Source organism: Eleutherodactylus coqui, chromosome 6 (assembly GCF_035609145.1).
Source record: "Eleutherodactylus coqui strain aEleCoq1 chromosome 6, aEleCoq1.hap1, whole genome shotgun sequence".
Taxonomy (NCBI): Eukaryota; Metazoa; Chordata; class Amphibia; order Anura; family Eleutherodactylidae; genus Eleutherodactylus; species Eleutherodactylus coqui.
In genome coordinates this window covers 80,070,060-80,091,634 of record NC_089842.1, presented here as the reverse complement: position 1 = coordinate 80,091,634, position 21,575 = coordinate 80,070,060, and the positions used below count along the sequence as shown (strand labels likewise).

The following is a 21,575-nucleotide window of genomic DNA, read 5'->3' as shown; positions in this document are numbered from 1 at the left end:
CATTATAACCCCAAGTCACCTAAACCTCAGGGATGCCAATCTGCCCACTCAGGGCACTATCACATGAGTGCTGGCACTTGTGTTTTCCCGACAGTTGCACAGGTGCCGCCCGGCAATTGTTGGGAAAATACGAGTGCTAGTGGCTGCCGCTATCACTATGTAATAGCATCTTTGGGAATCATAAGTGATTATGTACCTATTTCACCTGTTTTGGTGCAAATGGCAGTTACAAGAGGAGCACTGGAGAGGCAACAGCAAGGCAACCCCCAAAAGAGAATGGTTTTCCAGGTGGACACAGACAATTACTTCTTGACTGATTCTTCTCTAGTATTGCCAGTGTCCTTGTCACTGCTGGTAGCATGAGGCGGTACCTGATGCCAAGTCAGTTTGTACAGGTAGTCCTGCTCCCCCAGGATGGCACGTCCACACGTGCCATCGCAAGAAGGTTTGCTGTGTCTCCCGGCACAGTCTGAGGAGCATGGAACAGATACCAGGACATGGGCCGTTACATGAGAAGAGCTGGACTGGGCCGTAGAAGGCATCAACCCAACATGAGGGGTTGGGAGGAGGAGTGCTGCCAGAACCCTACATAATGACCTCCAGTGGGCTACTGTCTGCAGATTTCTGAAACAGACTCCATGAGGGTGGCATGAGCGCCCGACGTCCTGTAGTAGAACCTGTGCTTACAGCCCAGTACCATGCAGCTGGACACCGGAAGTGACAGGTCCACCATTGGCACCACATTCCGTTCACAGATGAGAGCCGGTTCACACTGATCATATCTTTCATTCATCGAGATCCAGTGTGTGATTTAAGTGTTCTCTTAGAAGGAACGTCTCCTTCTTGGGGATTGGTGTCCTGCATTCTAAAACTGCATGTTATCCATTTTGGCCCGTAATGCCATGAAATATAATTTATTTTATCACAAGGCAATGACAGTACTATACAAGGTATCCACCGAAATAACTAGCCTGGGGCAAGTTTATTTCACTGATTGCCTTAATTCATTTGTGGCATTTTTTAAATTCGCACCAATGAATGAATGCACTGTTAGGCTAATTTGTCTTAACCTGTTTTCCTTCGGTTATTCTGGCACTGAAGCAACCAAAACCGCATACATACCCTCGTGCAATACTGGAAAGATCCCTTTTTGCCCCTAGATAGTGTGGGAGTGCTGTACTGGAAGTGGTCACCAGGGGGCGTGGTGGGCAGTCTCTAAGGAAATATTTGGCAGGGAAAGGGCGAGTTTCACCAGCTTATCAGCAGACACGGGTGTGGGTGTGTCTGCACTACTGAAAAAACTCTGAGCTGCTGAACTCAAGCGTCCCTCAGAAGTCTACTAGGCTGGGTCCACACGGGGTGGATTTGCCGTGGCATTGCCTTGTCGATCTTCCGCATGGAAATTCTGCGGCATTTGCAGTAGCAGCAAATTGCATGAGATTTTGAAAATCTCGTCCATAAGTTACGAAAATGTCATCTCGATGACTTGGTGAATCCTGCTCAAAAATATGCAATAAAACCGGCGTCAAAATGAGTGACAGCCGTTGTGGAGTCTTAGACTAATGATGCATACTAATGCAAGCACAAGACATGGTGCAGCCAACTTGGTTTGTCCACCACCGGAGGGTCGCTTTACGTTAGCAGGCAGGTATATTACATATAATACTGTTTTCAACAAGCAGTAAGAATGGCTGGTCTATTATATACAGAGGTATATACAATGTGCATATCGCTTCACAGGGCAGCAGTTCATCAGAATGTGCATTGTTTAGGATCATCGAGAGCTTCCAGTTGCTACCTTCTGTTTACAGATGGCTGAAGGAGCAGGAGGATCTCCCTTTCCAGCTCTTCTGCTCTTTGCTTAAGGGCGGGAGGCTTTTCTTTCGGGTCTTCCCTCCTGAGCTCTGACAATACATTATGCAAAGCATCAACATTTTTAACTGACTCCATTTGCTGTGCATTTTCCTTCAGTTCCTGCACCCAGTCCAGATATGCCTGCAGGAGCCCCATGTCCCCCATGAAGCTACTGAGAATCTTCAGGCCAGGCAAATGTCGCTGGAGCTCTACCAAAACATCCTTCCCTCTGTCACTCAGCTTGTTACCTACAATCCTAAGGTGGAAACAACAGTAAATTACCTAGTCAGATCCATATTTCTGTCCATAGGGGGCAGTATTATAGTAGTTCTATTCTTGTACATAGGGAGCAGTATTATAGTAGTTATATTCTTGTACATAGGGGGCAGTATTATAGTAGTTATATTCTTGTACATAGGGGGCAGTATTCTAGTAGTTATATTCTTGTACATAGGGAGCAGTATTATAGTAGTTATATTCTTGTACATAGGAAGCAGTATTATAGTAGTTATATTCTTGTACATAGGGGGCAGTATTATAGTAGTTATACTCTTGTACATAAGAGACAGTATTATAGTAGTTATATTCTTGTACATAGGAGCAGTATTATAGTAGTTATATTCTTGTACATAGAGGACAGTATTATAGTAGTTATATTCTTGTACATAGGGGCAGTATTATAGTAGTTATATTCTTGTACATAGGGGGCACTATTATAGTAGTTATATTCTTGTACATAGGGGCAGTATTATAGTAGTTATATTCTTGTACATAGGGGGCACTATTATAGTAGTTATATTCTTGTATATTGGAGGCAGTATTATAGTAGTTATATTCTTGTACATGGGGGGCAGTATTATAGTAGTTATATTCTTGTACATAGAAGGCAGTATTATAGTAGTTATATTCTTGTACATAGGGAGCAGTATTATAGTAGTTATATTCTTGTACATAGGAGGTAGTATTATAGTAGTTATATTCTTGTACATAGAAAGCAGTATTATAGTAGTTATATTCTTGTACATAGGGAGCAGTATTATAGTAGTTATATTCTTGTACATAGGGGGCAGTAGTATAGTAGTTATATTCTTGTACATAGGGAGCAGTATTATAGTAGTTATATTCTTGTACATAGGAGGCAGTATTATAGTAGTTATATTCTTGTACATAGGAGGCAGTATTATAGTAGTTATATTCTTGTACATGGGAGGCAGTATTATAGTAGTTATATTCTGGTATATAGGAGGCAGTATTATAGTAGTTATATTCTTGGTCATAGGAGCAGTATTATAGTAATTATATTCTTGTACATAGGAGGCAGTGTTATAGCAGGTGTATTCTTGTACATAGGGGGCAGTATTATAGTAGTTATATTCTTGTACATAGGAGCAGTATTATAGTAGTTATATTCTTGTACATAGTAGACAGTACTATAGTAGTTATATTCTTGTACATAGGGGGCAGTATTATAGTAGTTATATTCTTGTACATAGGCAGTATTATCGTAGTAATATTCTTGTACATAGCAGTATTATAGTAGTTATATTATTGTACATAGGAGGCAGTATTAGAGTAATTATATTCTTGTACATAGGAGGCAGTATTACAGTAGTTATATTATTGTACATAGGGAGCAGTATTATAGTAGTTATATTCTTGTACATAGGAGGCAGTATTATAGTAGTTATATTCTTGTACATAGGAGGCAGTGTTATAGCAGGTGTATTCTTGTACATAGGGGGCAGTATTATAGTAGTTATATTCTTGTACATAGGGGTCAGTATTATAGTAGTTATATTCTTGTACATAGTAGACAGTACCATAGTAGTTATATTCTTGTACATAGGGGGCAGTATTATAGTAGTTATATTCTTGTACATAGGAGGCAGTATTACAGTAGTTATATTATTGTACATAGGGAGCAGTATTATAGTAGTTATATTCTTGTACATAGAAAGCAGTATTATAGTAGTTATTTTCTTGTACATAGGGAGCAGTATTATAGTAGTTATATTCTTGTACATAGGGGGCAGTAGTATAGTAGTTATATTCTTGTACATAGGGAGCAGTATTATAGTAGTTATATTCTTGTACATAGGAGGCAGTATTATAGTAGTTATATTCTTGTACATAGGAGGCAGTATTATAGTAGTTATATTCTTGTACATGGGAGGCAGTATTATAGTAGTTATATTCTGGTATATAGGAGGCAGTATTATAGTAGTTATATTCTTGGTCATAGGAGCAGTATTATAGTAATTATATTCTTGTACATAGGAGGCAGTGTTATAGCAGGTGTATTCTTGTACATAGGGGGCAGTATTATAGTAGTTATATTCTTGTACATAGGAGCAGTATTATAGTAGTTATATTCTTGTACATAGTAGACAGTACTATAGTAGTTATATTCTTGTACATAGGGGGCAGTATTATAGTAGTTATATTCTTGGACATAGGCAGTATTATCGTAGTAATATTCTTGTACATAGCAGGCAGTATTATAGTAGTTATATTATTGTACATAGGAGGCAGTATTAGAGTAATTATATTCTTGTACATAGGAGGCAGTATTACAGTAGTTATATTATTGTACATAGGGAGCAGTATTATAGTAGTTATATTCTTGTACATAGGAGGCAGTATTATAGTAGTTATATTCTTGTACATAGGAGGCAGTATTATAGTAGTTATATTCTTGTACATAGGAGGCAGTGTTATAGCAGGTGTATTCTTGTACATAGGGGGCAGTATTATAGTAGTTATATTCTTGTACATAGGGGTCAGTATTATAGTAGTTATATTCTTGTACATAGTAGACAGTACCATAGTAGTTATATTCTTGTACATAGGGGGCAGTATTATAGTAGTTATATTCTTGTACATAGGCAGTATTATCGTAGTAATATTCTTGTACATAGCAGGCAGTATTATAGTAGTTATATTATTGTACATAGGAGGCAGTATTACAGTAGTTATATTATTGTACATAGGGAGCAGTATTATAGTAGTTATATTCTTGTACACAGGGGCAGTATTATAGTAGTTATATTCTTGTACATAGGAGGCAGTATTACACTAGTTATATTATTGTACATAGGGGCAGTATTACAGTAGTTATATTCTTGTATATAGGGGGCAGTATTATAGTAGTTATATTCTTGTACATAGGGGTCAGTATTATAGTAGGTATATTCTTGTACACAGGGGGGCAGTATTATAGTAGTTATATTATTGTACATATGGGCAGTATTATAGTAGTTATATTCTTGTACATATGGGGGCAATATTACAGTTACATAGGGGGGCAGTATTACAGTAGTTATATTCTTGTACATAGGGGGGCAGTATTACAGTAGTTATATTCTTGTACATAGGGGGGCAGTATTACAGTAGTTATATTCTTGTACACAGTGGGCAGTATTATAGCATAGAGGATTGATTATGGTTTTTATATGATTGTCCCTAGGGGCATTCTTATGATTGTTATATTCTTGTATACAGTTTTACTTACGTTAACAGTCGTAGAGTCTTGTTGTTTTTGAGGCAGGGGATTAAATTGTTCAAACCATTGTCAGTGATCTCATTGATGTCCACATATAGTTCTTCCAGAGTCTTGTTATATCTTAATGCTTCCCAAAGACATTGAATGCCTTCTGAACCAATGCTGTTGCCACACATGCTGAAGCGAGATGTAACCATTTAACACAATGGAAGTAATCATTAATTCGCCAGTTTTTTTGGTATGAAGTAGATGCAAATTTTACTAAAACATTTTTGACTATTTTCAATGTTCTGCCATCTAGACCACATAAAAGGTGAGCAGAGCTTATCTACCATGTCCCGGCAGATTTACTATAATTTACGCTGCAAATTGAAGAAAATTATAGTGGAAATTTACTCCAGCTGTGAGCCGGCATACATTTCTGTGTGTAGCGTACAGATGGAGTATCTGCCCCCCCAGGGCGCCTGAGTAAGACTGCTGCCTGCAGCGCCGAGCTCGATAAAACTGCTCTAATGGACCAATTCAGGAAGCTGTTTTAATTTTATATGAAGCTGCTATGCAGAAGAATATTTTATAAACCCTATAACATTATACTTACTCCTGTCGCATATACAACTGTCCCCACCACCATTATCACATAAGTGAACTGGTCACTTCCTGCCATAGTAGCTGGGGTAGATCTAGGTCTACATGTTACAGTAATGAATACTCACAGGAGACTTTTCACTTGACACGTTGGAGATCTGAGCACATCCGCCTCTATTGATGCCGCCTCTTTGCCCAAAGAGTTATAGCGCAGGCTGAAAACAAAGGAAAACTTTAATGGTGTTTAATAGTAATGATATTATATGACAAAATGTAGACACAACCCCGTACTGTGGAATGAGTGCATACACACCAATTGCAGTCAGTATTACAGGAGCTACTGTATATTCTTTCATATAGTGGGCAGTAATATAGTAGTTATACTCTGGTCGATAAGGGGCAGTATTATAGTAGTTATATCGCTTACAGCAGTTGTCATTTACCTTCCCAAACTTCTCCTGTCAGCTGTTGCAAAATGCTAATGTCAGAGAGGGTAAGATACAATTTTTTAAATTATTTTGATAATTATGTAATTAAAAATTTGATAAATGTACTTTGTCCATAGTTTTATTTTGGCTGAGTGTGCTCTTAGTGTAGAGAGGGGAGAAAGGAGGCTTATTTCCCCAAGAACAAAGGGAGGGGGCAAGTTGAGATTCATCTGTCCGATCGTTATCTTCTCCAACATCTGCTATTTGGAGAGAGTTGGGAAGCCCCACTGAATTAGCAGGTGTGGCCAATATACGCCTAATGTGTATGGCCACTCTTAAAGGGGTTGTCCCGCGCCGAAACGGGTTTTTTTTTTTCCAACAGCCCCCCTGTTCGGCGCGAGACAACCCCGATGCAGGGGTTAAAAATAAAAACCGCACAGCGCTTACCTGAATCCCCGCGCTCCGGTGACTTCTTACTTACCTGCTGAAGATGGCCGCCGGGATCTTCTCCCTCGGTGGACCGCAGGGCTTCTGTGCGGTCCATTGCCGATTCCAGCCTCCTGATTGGCTGGAATCGGCACGTGACGGGGTGGAGCTACAGGGAGCCGCTCTCCGGCACGAGCGGCCCCATTCAGAAAACAAGAAGACCGGACTGCGCAAGCGCGTCTAATCTGGCGATTAGACGCTGAAAATTAGACGGCACCATGGAGACGAGGACGCTAGCAACGGAACAGGTAAGTGAATAACTTCTGATAACTTCTGTATGGCTCATAATTAATGCACAATGTACATTACAAAGTGCATTAATATGGCCATACAGAAGTGTATAGACCCACTTGCTTTCGCGGGACAACCCCTTTAAGGCCCATTTAGACACAAAGATTATTGCTCAAAATTCGCTCAAAAGCCGTCTTTTGAGCGATAATCATTGTGTCTAACTGCACTGACATCGTGCAGTTTTCATTAAGCCGTCGCTCATCGTTGTCTTTCAGCGTGCTGAATGAAAACGATGAGCCTTATCAAGAATTCACAGCGGGATACAGCTGATACTATTGTTTCGGCTGTATCCATCTCCCTGAACACAGACTGGGTATGAAGAACACAGCTGTCCAGCTGTGTTCTTCATATCCCGCTCGGAGCGCTCGGCTGTATAACAGTCGGGCGCTCCGAGCAGAGAACAGCTGGATGCAGAAGACAAGCGGACCGTTAGTCATGCGGAGGTGTCATATTTCTATCACAATACTACAGCTTCGGGAGGGGTATTGTCTCTCCTTGAGGAAAGCACCTAGAAGGTGGATGAGGAGACTTATAAGGCCATGCATGATCCTCTGGGTAATATGCAAATAATGAAGATGGAACAATGCCTCTGCAGCGCCACCTATTGGATGGTAGCATTCCTTCAAATCAACCCTTTATACAGGTCTTAACAAAGACCCAATTTCATAGAATCATAGAATGGTAGAGTTGGAAGGGACCTCCAGGGTCATTGGGTCCAACCCCCTGCTCAATGCAGGATTTACTAAATCATCCCAGACAGATGTCTGTGCAGCCTTTGTTTGAACACTTCCATTGAAGGAGAACTCACCTCCTCCCGTGGTAACCTGTTCCACTCATTGATCACCTGATAGTCAGAAAGTTTTTTCTAATATCTAATCTGTGTTTCCTCCCTTTCAGTTTCATCCCATTGCTTCTAGTCTTTCCTTGTACAAATGAGAATAGGGCTGATCCCTCTGCACTGTGACAGCCCTTCAGATATTTGTAGACAGCTACTAAGTCTCCTCTCAGCCTTATTTTTTGCAAGCTAAACATTCCCAGATCCTTTAACCGTTCCTCATAGGACATGATTTGCAGACTGCTCACCATCCTGGTAACTCTTCTCTGAACTTGCTCCAGTTTGTCTGTCTTTTTTAAAGTGGGGTGCCCAGAACTGGACCCAATATTTCAGATGAGGTCTGACTTAGGAAGAGTAGAGGGGGATAATGACCTTACGTGATCTAGACTCTGTGCTTGTCTTAATACATCCCAGAATTGTGTTTGCCTTTTTTCAATTCAAAATCTTTGTTAAGATCTGTATAAAGGGTTGTACATTGATTTGAAGGAATGCTGCCATCCAACAGGTGGCGCTGCAGAGGCATTATTCTATCTTCCCTATTTGAATACTACAGCTTTTGATGTTACCTATTGGAAAAATTAATGGATGATCCCTGAGGAAGGAAAATTTGATGTCTGAGAGACGTCGGTGGGGATTTTGTTCATTCTGCTTTCTGAATGTGTGGTAACATCATCTGCTTACTGGAATACTTTCCCATTTAGACAGGTGTAGCTACTGGATGGGGCTACATGCTGCGAAGTTACCATAGACTTCATCTGAATCTGGATCAGACTACTCACAACCTTTACAGAAAAACATAATATGTGGATATAACCTTTCTCTCCTGAGGACAACCATGGCCAGCCATCTATATGACAACGGTGAGTGTCCATGAAATATGAGTTTGTCCTTTACCTTAATTTCTCGGTATATCGCAAGCAAGTACTGTAGCTATCTGTGGTTATATACACTCCCCTATATATACTATGTTCATTTGGTTAGTCTTAAGGCAGATAGCCGCTGATATCAACAGCAAGTGTCAGTGTATTGGAATATTAGTTTTTGTGTAGCATTTTTCCTGATACTAAGTAGAGAAAAATGGACACATATTCAATACTCACTATAACGTTTGGCATCGATGGAGAAGTGGCTGCAGTTGTCGTAGTCCTTTAATTCCAATGTTTGTGTAGCCAAGGTTTAGAGTCTTCAGTCTACAAGTAGAGTGCTGTAAGATGTAGCTTAGAGTAGCACAGTCTGCAGGGTTCAGGATCACCTTGAACAGGTCAACCTCATCAATTTCATGTGCTACAACTTTCACCACCTCTTCTTGCCTCAGTTCCCTCAAACAGTGGAGAAGGTTGAGGAGCCTCTGATTCACTTCGTATGCAATTTTTCCTTTAAACCAATTGCTTACAGGAACCAGAATATCAAGGCTTAGAGAGTCCACTAAACCACATAGTTTTCCTTCTATCCTTAACGAGATAATGCCCATGACAAAGCGGGAGAACATTTGTAGATTTTCCCATTGCCCTGCATTCATAAGTTCAATAGTGGTGGATAGGAGCTCACTTTGGACTGGCTCTTTAGGAGAAATCCCAAAACACCAAAGGTCGAGGCATTGTAGTAGCTCCTCTGCAGAAGAACTTAGAGAAACAACACAATAGAGGGCTGCAAAGAATTCCTGAACAGTCATATGGAAGAAAGCAAACATCTCTGTGCTACTTTGCCCATCAACATTGACAAAGATTTGGTGTATGAAGCTGTCTGGTAGTTGAGTAGGGTCCAATCCAAATCTTCGTAGGTCATCAGAAGTGAATAGGATTTTGCTTTCCAGCAAAGAGAAGTAAGCTATTTTCCCAAGTTGACATAGACTGTCTTTCATGCTGGATAGAACAGCTGGATTGCATAGGACAATTGGTTCTTTACTAGCAATCTTTGGAGAATTGTCTCTGAGATGCATAATTGTGCACAGATAACACCTGTAGACCTCAGTCATTGTTTTTGGTGGCTTATTGAGGCATGGATCGTCTGGTTTGTCTTGGAAAAAGGGACCTAAAGCTGTACAAATGATAAAACAGTACAGTGGGATGAAGGATAAGCCTGACAAAGTATCATTGCTTATAATATAATGAAACACTTCTTCAGATATAGTCTTTTGCCTGAAGAACCTGGAACAGAATTCTTTGACTTGGCTTTCTTCAAAGCCAAGGATGATCACTTTACGGTCAAAAGTATCAAGAGGAAGCGATGGTCTGGGTCTGCTGCTCACCACAATATATGCCCCTTGTAACAAAGACCCATTCAAAAGACTGGAAACCAAATCCCTTATTGGCGCTGGATCCTTGCAGCTGTGCACCTTGGTTTGTCGATTTAAAGGGTGTTTGAATTCATCCAAACCATCTAGTAGCACCAGCAACCTCTCTGGACTGCGGTCTAAAGCTTCCGCTATATTCTGCAAGTGAGCATGCTTCTGTTTTATGAGCTCTACAAGGCTAATGGGAACATCCAATAGATTTAACTCTCGGAAAGCAAAACTAACAGCACATGAGATATTCGTGAAGGCTTTCCCAATGGCCCATTCATGCATAATTCTTTGCATTGTATAGGTCTTCCCAATTCCAGCTATTCCGGTCATCAACACAATCTTTGGTTCCTGAGAACTTGGTTCTATACGGGTGAAGATATCATTGAGTTTGATTTTCTGATGCTTGTTGTGCTCATAGATGCGGGCTCGTCGATTGGCCAGGCCAAGATACTCATGCTGTCCTTGTAACCCTGCTGGATATTCATCTGTGATAAAAAGTTCAGTATATCGGATTTCCAGCATCTCACACCAGGAATGAGAAGTATCCAGTTTTCCTTGGATCTTGACATTTTGTTTCAGTTGGGACTGCTTGTGATTTTTCAAAGTATCTGAAAAAAGTGAGAATTTGTCCAGGATTAGAAAAACATGGTTGCTTTCTTCCAAAAATAGCACTATACCAGTCCATAGGTTGTGTCTGATATTGCAGCTCATCTCCATTGAGATGAATTGCAATACCATATACAACCTGTTTACAGGTGTGGCACTGTTTTAGAAAGAAAGCAACCATGTTTCTATAACTTTGGCCAATCTATTTAAACATGACTTGACCAGTACAGAAGTAAGTGAGTCACGAGTAACAAACTAGTGGATATAAAAGTTATAAGTTAGTTCACCCAGTTATCTCCAGATTATTTTAAACATACAACAGGTTGCCATTGGAAACAGACAGCAAGTTAAAGGGGTTGTCCCGCGCCGAAACGGGTTTTTTTTTTTTTTAAACCCCCCCCCCCCCCCCCCATTCGGCGCGAGACAACCCCGATGCAGGGGTTAAAAAAACCACCCGCACAGCGCTTACCTGAATCCCGGCGGTCCGGCATCTTCATACTCACCTGCTGAAGATGGCCGCCGGGATCCTCTGTCTTCATGGACCGCAGGGCTTCTGTGCGGTCCATTGCCGATTCCAGCCTCCTGATTGGCTGGAATCGGCACGTGACGGGGCGGAGCTACACGGAGCCCCATTCAGAAAAGAAGAAGACCCGGACTGCGCAAGCGCGGCTAATTTGGCCATCGGAGGGCGAAAATTAGTCGGCACCATGGAGACGAGGACGCCAGCAACGGAGCAGGTAAGTATAAAACTTTTTATAACTTCTGCATGGCTCATAATTAATGCACAATGTACATTGCAAAGTGCATTATTATGGCCATGCAGAAGTGTATAGACCCACTTGCTGCCTCGGGACAACCCCTTTAACTCCACAAACGGTCAGATCAGATAGCTGAACTGCATAACTGTCATCTGACTTCCCACAATGCACTGGTCTCTGATAAAATAATAGTAATTCAAAATTTTGCTGGTTTCAGGACTGTCATTATAATTAAGCCTAGACATAAATAACTCAATATGTATCTAAAACATTGGTATCATTAGCAGACATTTACTTAAATCAACAAGGGAATGTACTAGAACCCATACCTAGAATGGCTGCTCCCAAGGGGGTTTACCTGGTTTAGACAAACCCTTTTCATTTGCTTACTAGGACATTAAACAAGAAGTCCACGCACAACTGTCATACTATCACAAAGACACATAATAGATAACTGGACCATGTAAGCACAGACCACCACCAAATGCCAGTACATAGTGACTGTGGCTTCTATAGAGATCCTTAAATGGGTTGTCCAATTTAAACTTTTGATAGGTTACATCATTAGTAGTAGATCAATGCAGGTTAGTCACATAGGATCCCCATCATTTAGCTGTTACCCGGGATGGTGTTCCCGTGCACTGAGCTGATTTCTGCTAGAAGCAAACAACTCAGTTCCCACTGCAGTGGCCAGGTTTGGTATTACAGGCAGAGTTCCCATTGAAGTGAATGGGTGTAATTCCAAGCCTGGCCACTGCAGTGAGAATAGAGCTGTGTGCTTCCTGCAGAAAGAGTCTCAGTGCATGAGTGCACTGGCCCACACAACAGCTCATCAGCAGTGATCTCAGGTGACCTACTTCTGCTGATCTAATATTGATGGCCTAACCCAAGGAAAGGCTATCAATGGTTTACAATTTGACAACTCCTTTAAACATTGTGGCACCATTGGAAAGCTCAGAAAATATGACAGTGATTGAAAACTCTCAATAGTACCAAAAGTGTTCCATCTAAAAAGTGGTTATGCTTCACTAAACTAGTGTCAGACTCTTGTAACCATGAAGACGCATAGGTCTGCATAGTCGCTGTATACATCCCTTTTTTAAAAGGGTTGCAGAGTTTCAGCTCAAAGATGGCAATGGCCGCTGCTTAGCAACCAGTACACCCTGAAGCCGGTGACTATATCTTGCAAAAATTGGCATACTCAAAAGCTGGCCATATACATTACCATTAGACCAACCTTAGTGAGATGTACACTACAATAATCATTAAAACATCTTTGAACATTTGCTGCCGTTCCCTATGGCTCCAGTACATCTATCATAACAATGTAATTTGCCAATTAACCCTTTGCAATCCTATTTTGGATTCAGGGTTTCCTAGGGGTTTTTCTCTTTCTGCCATTATACAATGGCGCCATCTACTGGCTAGAGCCAGTACTGTGGTATTAGACATGCTGGAAAGGCCCCCGACAACAGAGCAGCCAGTAATATACAGTAAGAATACCCTGCTGGACGTCTTCCAACATCAGAAACTGTACAGCCTTCAATCAGAATGTCTTTAGACGTCAGACAGTGGAGTGGAAAGTTAATCCTGATGAAAAGTCCTCCATCATTTTGTGTATACAGCTCTTTATGCACCTTTTTCTTGATGATCTAAAGGCGCTGAAATACCCTTGTACTGTATTTTCTAAAGACCCAGAGCTGTTCTCTATTCACTACTGGGGTCTCTAAACCAAAATTGACTCGTTTTCTAATATAATGTAGAATAATTACATAATCTGTGAAAGTAAATCTGAGGACAATCTGGTTAGGCAATCTGTGTTTAAGAAGAGTCAACATACCTTGCATCTGTTGATGATCACGCGCCGCACTGGATGATTGGTCTAAAGTAAGATGGGACAGTTACTGTTAATAGATCAACTAAAGAGCATCTCGAAAGTCATGACTTGAGCTGGCCATGGATATTACATTTTAGGCACCAGATTCCAATAGGATTAGAGATCTAATCTTAAGGCCATTTACACAGGACGAGTATCGGGCAAACGATGCCCAGCACTCGTCCCTGTGTCTCCTTGCTCCTGCACAGGAGCTAGCAGAGCAGGCTGGTTCACAGAGTGGCAGCAGGGGGCGGGGCAGTGCAGGAGATTTCTCTCCTCTTGCTTCCCCACGCTCCCTCCGTTGAGATAACACAGCGGCCGTTGGCTACTGAACAGCGGCTGTTTAAACTGCACGATAAGCTTCATTGCTGATCGTTTATGCAGCATGAAAGATGAGTGATAAAGCTCATCACTCATCGCCGATCAGTAGCGAACGGACGCTGTGTTATGTGAATGGAGGGGGCGGAGGAGCAAAAGGAGAGAAATCTCCTGCACTGCCCCAGCCCCTGCTGGCCACTCCGTGTGCAAGCCAGTCCTGTTAGCTCGGAGCGTGGAGACACAGAGACATGTGTCGGGCCTCGTTGCCCGATACTCGTCCTGTGTAAATGGGCCGTAACCCTTTACCCATGTCTGGTGGTAACATGGATTGTACGAGTTGGGTTTTACATGTCCAGTCTTCTAATTGCCCAAATGGGTAAGCGGCACCAAATATATCTAGTAGTTGATATTCCTCTTCCCCTCTCAGCTCCATAAATATAACAATCCTGGCTAAGTCATTTTATTAAGCTTAATTTGACAAATGTAGAATATTTTTTAGGCACACATCTGTTAACCCTTTCCGAACCGCATCACGTTAATATATGGTGTTTCAAGTTGGTTGCACTGAGTCTTCAATCGCTGGCAACTGCCACAGTCAGAACTAGGATCAATCCCAGCAGTTAATCATATAGATGCTGTAGTCAAAACTGACCTCGCATTTAAACAGTCAGCCAGAAGGTGGAGGACCTCCTTTTACACCCCATCACCGCCTCCTCCCTTCCCCCCATAATGCAGTTACGGGGTGCCGATGAGCTAACATGGCAGGCCAGAGCCTAGTGAGGGCTCCCAGGGCTGCTGTGCATAGATGCCTATCTATCTCTGCCTGTGAGCCTGTGGCCGGGCTTAGTGGGTAACACTGAAAATCACTGCATATTGAGTGCAGTTATGTTTCAAGGAAAAACTTTCCTCATGTGACTGAATCCATTCAAGAGAATAGATTTCATATTCGTGCAAGAATATTGCTCGCGTGAATAAACCCTTAACTGCAGATTTTGATGTGGAATTGCTGGTAGGATTCGGCTATTTTCAATTCTACACTAAAATCCGCATATTAGCAGTGCAGACTTTGGGGCTGCATATTCCGCAGGAGGGCATATGCTGCAACGCTGTTGGGGAATATTCCTTTCTGTGTGAAGGGTTCCTAAAAGGAATGGAAGTGACACCTGTTTGGGCAAAACAAAAATTGCAGTCAGAGCAGTTGCTACTTTTTGACATTACTTGTGGGGACCTGCTTTGCTGTTTCATTTAGGGTCACTCCGACGAAAACAAGTTTTTTTCATCCCTGTGCCCCTCACCAATTGCCTGTCACTCTTTGGAGGTCTCCTCTGTGTATTGCAGTTACTTAACTGCACAGCAGCCCCCTATCTTGATAGTGAGATTTTTTACTTTCAGTTTCACATCAATCACATGATGCATCAGCACAACATTAGCTGAGGCTATACCGTTTCCACCTACTGGGGGGTCGGTTAGATTATCATTACCTTCTATATTCCCATGAATAAGCTACAGACCATAAATTTACAGTCAGGATGATGAGCTGTGATCTCCTCTATTGTAACTGTGCGACAGGAGCTGTATGATCATCATCAGTAACCCTGATATGAGTGTCTTTGTCCCCCTATCAGCAGTTTCTGCGGTAGATCCATGTAACAGCATTATGCAGATTGAAAAATTGACTAGAAACTAAATGCCAAGTCAATCTGAGCTGGGTGGAATTGAGATCATAATCTGAGGAGAAATTTCAGACAGAGAAATAATTAACCAAGATAACACTAGCTCACTTATATATACTGGGGGAATACCTAGATAATATATTTAAAAAAACACGTGTGGCTCTTTATTCTATTTGTTCCACTTTTATCTAATAAGTTTTTTTTTGTATAATGAAAAGATACAGAATTTTCCAATATACTTTCTGTATCAATTCCTTATTGTTTTCAAGATCTCTGCTTGCTGTTAGTAGAAACTTTCATTATTTACTTCCAGGGCATACAAATCCATCTCCCTCATGTGATAAACCAGTCTTTCTCAAACTTCAGTCCTCGAAGCCCTTGAACAGGTCAGGATTTTAGGATTTCCATTGTATTGCTCAGGTGATGTAGTTGTCACTGCCCCAGAAGTTGCCACAGGTGTTCCTTCTATAGGATATCCTCAAATCATGATCTGCTGGGGGGTCCTGCGGACCGCAGTTTGGAAAGCACTGTGATAGACTCATAGGTGTAAGGCTAGTTAAAGATACAGCTCTGATAACTTTACTGCAATTCTAATAAGCTATACACCTGTGTGTCCCTCACATGGCTGGGACAGAATTGTATCCCTTGGGAATAAATAGCAAAGGTGCCAATTGAATGACATCAAGCAGAGATATTGAAAACTGAAGTATTTAATTAAAAGATAAATAAATAAAAAAAATATGTATATGTGCAAGGGCTTATTCAGACGACCATATATCAGCCGGGTATTTACGCCGGCCGATATATGGCATCCCTCTCTGCAGGGGGGAGGAGAATGGAAGTGCCAGGAGCAGTGCACTGAGCTTCCGCCTCCTCTCCGCCCCTCTGCACTATTTGCAATGAGAGAAGGTGGGGCGGAGCTAGGTTTCGAGACTTAGCTCTGCCCCATCCAGACTCCTCCCATTGCAAATAGTGCGAAGGGGCGGAGAGGGGGCGGGAGCTCAGTGAACTGCTCCTGGCTCTTCCAGCCTCCTCCCCCCGCAGAGAGGGACGCCGTATATCAGCCGGCGTGAATATCCAGCTGATATACAGTCGTCTCAATAAGCCCTAAGGTAAAGTCCTCTGTTACAAGCACTGAGTCATGACTGTCTCCTTTTCTAGGAAGACCGTTTTTGTGGGCTGGTTTGCCATTGCATTCCCCAGTCATCTTTTTACTCCCCCAGCAAGCTGGGTACTCATTTTACCAACCTCGGAAGGATGGAAGCTGAGTGAACCTTGAACCGGCTACCTAAACTACACGGGGATTGAACCCGCAACCTTCAGGTCGTGAGCAAGAGCTTAGGACCCCATTTCTGCTGCCTTAAGGCCAGGCCTCATGTACATGGCATAATTAGAATTTTAAAAAAACACGCGGGTCTCCTGTGTGTGCGATGCATGCCCATAGGGAATCATTGGGCACCCACAGGTAATTAAATACATGCGGATGTCCTTTTCCCCTCGACATGCGGAGCACACACGCATGAAAATAATCATAGCATGCTCCATTTTTGTGCGGTTTTCCTGCACAGATGGCTCCCGTGGCTTCCATTGAAGCCAATACAAAAGTTCTCCGGATCCGCGGTACGGACGCAGCTGTGACTACGTCCGGGCCGCGGAACCGCAGGAAAGCAAGGGTTTAAAAAAAAAAAAGTAGGCATGGCGCATGCGCGCGAGCACATCTGCCGGGCAGCAGAAACAAGATCCGTCCACGACGGAGAAGAGACCCGCAGCGTACGGACAGGTAAGTATAATCTATTTCTTGGCCTCATGTCTGCGGGCCAGGAGGGACTTGCTGCGGGATCCTGCACGAGGAATCCGTGCGGCCTGAATTTCCCCGTGGACATGAGGCCTAACACTCTCTGCCACTATATATGCTTTAAGTTACATGGGATTATAAATCATATTTCAATAAGACATGTAGAGACCGACTTTAATTAAAAATAATTTGACACAGATGCTGCCGGGGAGAAGTGAACATCTGCCTGAGTAATCAGGTTCCATTGGTCAGGAGTTTGAGCCACTCAGTTGCTGTTACCAGCTGGCCCTCCAAAACCACCCAGAGTAGGGCAAGAGGTGAAGTAAACACAAATTTGGCAGAAAAACTCTCAGCCAGGAGGGGTAAAAAGGGCAGCTCAGTACTAAGGATTAGCATCCTGTATATTTTGTATGGCGTTTCCATACTTCTGTCCACCCCATATATATTTATATGCAATATGTATCTATTGGAAAATTGTGCAATTGTTCATTATATGAAAAATACCATTTATTTGAGAAAGTAATGTATGCAATGTTAAATACTCTTGTATAAAAAGAAACCTGAAGTCTGCCATACAGCATAATAAGGGAAGTAATACTGAAGTCACCCTGAAAAATGGTAGAACTTTTTGTTATACAAAGGACGCAACTATTTGCTTAAACCGGAATACACCTTTAACTCCTGATGCAGATAGCACTCGCATCTCTCAGCACATATTTATTACCCAGCACATATTTACTTGCAGGATAACACATATGCGATAAAGAGGTCTTACGTCAGCTGAATATAGAAACGGGGCTCACTGGGTGATAGATGGGCGGCTTCTCAGAACCTTCCACAACGATGAGACCTTTGAATTATCACTTAATTACTTTCTAAGATACATCACACATATTTCTGATAATAGATCTTGTGATTTTGCCAATTTAATATCAACCACACGAAGACAAACTATACGGAAAAACTATGCAACTTTTAATCTGCTGACCGTGCCATGCTGCCAATGTAGGCAGACAATGCAACTGCTACATTGGCTATGGGACGGGGGGCGCAGGGCTTCTGTCCCACTGCTGACACACCTACCCCTTCCCTAAAAGTCTGGTCAGCAGCACAAATCCCGATGCTGCTTGGCTCAGTGCAGAGGCCAACTCCTCCCCCTGTCTCCAGCAGTGCTATACTGAGAGCAGGAGAGAGGGGGAGGAGTAAGCCTCAGTACTAAGCCCAGCTGCCCAGACTTTTGGGAAAAGTGGAGGGTGAGACACACAGCAGGCACCAAAGGTTTCAGGTGCCACAGAGGGGGCACCAAAAGTCTCAGGTGCTACAGAGGAAGCACTGTAAGGTTTACAGACCTTGACTATATGTTTAAATGTACATGAGTGCTCTTGCCACATGTTACTGCTTGTCCTGTATTGTTGAAGCCATGGTTTACGTGCATCTATGCATTTAATGTTGGGTTGGATGTGCAGACCTTGAGTTTTTTATTGCATTTGTGGAGCAATGGCTATCACCACTGTACGACACTCTTTTCACCCAACTAAAAACGCAAAGTTAAGCGCTGAAAAAAATGCCCGTGTGAAGGAGAACTTAGTGTTAAGACCCGACTGTAAGCATGGTCACCTGGACGTGGTGGATGGGCTCACGTCTTTTGATCATGTGGTAAGAAACTTGCATCTTTATTCAAATGTTCAAGGGAACCTGTCATGTCCCCACAGCAGCGTAAACTAAGTTATGGTGCTGTTCGGAAACGTGACAGGGAGCCGGGTGATGTATTTTTTATACTCACCTGCTGCCATAATCCAGCACTGTTGCCCTCCAAAGATTGCTGCGTGATCTGATTATTTTCAGAGTAACGTGTGTGCACTCCTACCATAAGCTTATATGTCTCACTCTGGAGAATTTGCAGCCAATGGCAATGTGTTTTTGGTTTTTTGGCTGCACAAAATTTTGGCACATATAGTCATATTTCAAGCCACGACTCTTCCTGAAAAGCCACACTTCTTCCCTGCTTGTCATTGGAGGTGCTCATTCGTCGGGGCACAAAAAGTAGCTAAAACACTTAGGTGTGGTGCAGGACTCGTACTCCAGTATTTGGGAAGCAGATTGACCTGGAGTTTGGGCAGATTTAGTTTAGTAAATTTCCCTAGTGTGTATATAACCTTTTAGTCATCAGTGTGCAATATACAGATAAGCAGTGACTTGCCTCCTTTCTCCAGGTTGTACTGTTTTCCACGTTTGACTTTACTTTTAAACCTAGACCAGGGTGTCTCTTTCTGCGGTTTTTCAAGATCTGTAATGACAGAGATTCAGATGAGAGACCTCATTTCTTTTGAAGATCAGATTTTTTTTTAATGCTTAGTCATTCAAAGTCACTTAGTCCCTGAAGATGACAATATTATTCTGATGCCCTATTACTCTTGAGATAGTGGGCATAGTAAACAACCTCTCAGCTGAGCACCCTGCCTAACCTAGCCTGGAAGTCTATTCCCATTCTCCGGGAGAGGGAGTTTAAGGAGTTCTTTTATGGCTATTATTCTGCTCCGAAAGGTGTTGAAGCTTTTGTTATAGACTAACTGCAAACTGACAGTAAACTGTGTGCCTTTGGTTTTACTGACATTGTTCTGGACTTGTCTGTTTATTTCTGCACCACTATGCATTCATTTAAAAGGCACTGGCGTCACACTGAACTTACACTAACTACAGATTGCCTCAACAAGGGCCCTATTGCAATCCACCAGCTGGACGAGCCACCATTTCTGGGCAGAGTAGCAACCACCGTGACAAAATCAGAATTGGCGCAGCCACTTGAGCTACCTCCCTGCCAACTTCTGCATGCTGCTGATGTGCCAATTATAAAACAAGTTTTCTAATGTCTGTCATATTCGACTATTTAAGCCCTCAAAGAATCAATGCCCCCTCGCACATGCTTCTTATATTATATCTTCATTTCCCTCCAAGATCTGTGTCCATCTCTTAGCACCCCAAATTGGTGTGCAGGGCTAAAAATAATGACAGTGCGGTCTTGCTTCTCGGGGCTAAACTGGGACCCCCAGAAGAGACATTTAGGTGGAATTCCCTTTTAGCATGAACCCGTGATGAGTGTCAGACATTGAGCCAGAAGATATGAATCCATCTTCCTGACACCTTTAAAACAGGGCAGTTTTGGCTCCTAATCCCTTTTATCTTTGTTAATCATCTGAGGGGGTTCTGTTGAAGAGAGGGGCATGTGTTGTAAGCTCTTTTCCTATCTTGGACATTTTTGCAGACCATTTAGTGGCCCAAATGGGTCCACTAGTGTAGAGTACAGGTTAAAATTTAGCAAAACTAATGACTAGTTCCCTTGTAAAAAGTTCTCCTCATTGTGTAATAAGAGATGGAGAAAAGGTTGACTGCATTGTCATATGGATATAAACTTACCAATGGCATTAGTCGGCTGCTTGTAGTAATTAGGAAATGTGTTTCTTAGCCAGACACTGAGCTCTGGACAGTAATATTCTTGGACCTGCTGGAGAACATGGAGAAACGTCCTACAGCTGCTCTCATTCTTCAGCATGACTTCCAGAAGAGAGATGACCTGGTTGCTCTCCGGTCTACTCTCCAGCAAGCTAAAATAGCTCTCCTGGGATAAGGCCCCGGCATCGTAAAGCCATCTCAGCAGTACAGTTGGATTCTTCTCCAGCCACTTTACCAATGATGGTTTACAAGGTTGGAGTTGAGAGAGACAATTTGTGTTGTTCATTGACATCTAGAACCGCAAGAGAAGATGAATAGATAAGATCAGCTGGACAAATATGGAAAAGGATATGACCATCTATAGTTTTATGACTCCCTGTAGGCTAAGACTGCACAGCAACTGCATTGAGTTTAATGGCAGTGCAGTGTCGCAGTGCTTCACTGCAATTTTTGGTCATGCAATCCCCTTTGCAGCCAGAGTCACCATGTAGCCTTAGCCATACTCCCTTATGTTCTTCCATGGTAATGTAATGTACCAAAATGCTACACATACATGTAACATCCATGTTCACTGCAGTTTTTTAAAGCTCCCATACGCTTTCACAGATGATTTTGGTCCATACCTGCTAGGTGCCAGTCGTTTCTGACAGCTAATACCTGCCTGCAACAGCTAGGTCTTTTTGCGGCTATTAACAGTATATATTCTGTTGTCGAAGTTGACAGTCTGTCTAAGCAGCCAGCTGGAGGAGGGAGACCCTTTGCACCCCATCGGCCCCTCGGGGTACCGATGGGTTCACATGGTAGCCTAGTGAAGCAATCAAGTGATTGAAAGTT

At 42.4% G+C, this 21,575-nt stretch overlaps 1 protein-coding gene across 1 annotated transcript; it reads right to left on the bottom strand.

Moving 5' to 3' along the window:
- Positions 1 to 1,650: 1,650 nt before the first annotated feature.
- LOC136633611 (NLR family CARD domain-containing protein 3-like) lies at positions 1,651 to 21,033 on the bottom strand. Its single transcript, XM_066609370.1, has 7 exons — positions 20,706 to 21,033; positions 19,492 to 19,578; positions 13,470 to 13,511; positions 9,082 to 10,873; positions 6,070 to 6,156; positions 5,366 to 5,533; positions 1,651 to 2,110 (listed from the first exon to the last, which is right to left on the bottom strand). The coding sequence occupies exons 1-7, from the start codon at positions 21,031 to 21,033 to the stop codon at positions 1,795 to 1,797; spliced, it is 2,820 nt and encodes a 939-aa protein (XP_066465467.1). The 3' UTR covers positions 1,651 to 1,794.
- Positions 21,034 to 21,575: the final 542 nt, after the last annotated feature.

What these genes read in the sequence shown, in the direction of transcription:
- LOC136633611 (XM_066609370.1), bottom strand. Translation starts at nt 21,033, where the DNA reads ATGTCAATGAACAACACAAATTGTCTCTCTCAACTCCAACCTTGTAAA. An exon ending in GCAGCCGACTAATGCCATTG is followed by an intron (nt 19,579 to 20,705) that starts GTAAGTTTATAT and finishes CTGTCATTACAG; the next exon opens with ATCTTGAAAAACCGCAGAAA. An exon ending in TGATCATCAACAGATGCAAG is followed by an intron (nt 10,874 to 13,469) that starts GTATGTTGACTC and finishes CACTTTTTTCAG; the next exon opens with ATACTTTGAAAAATCACAAG.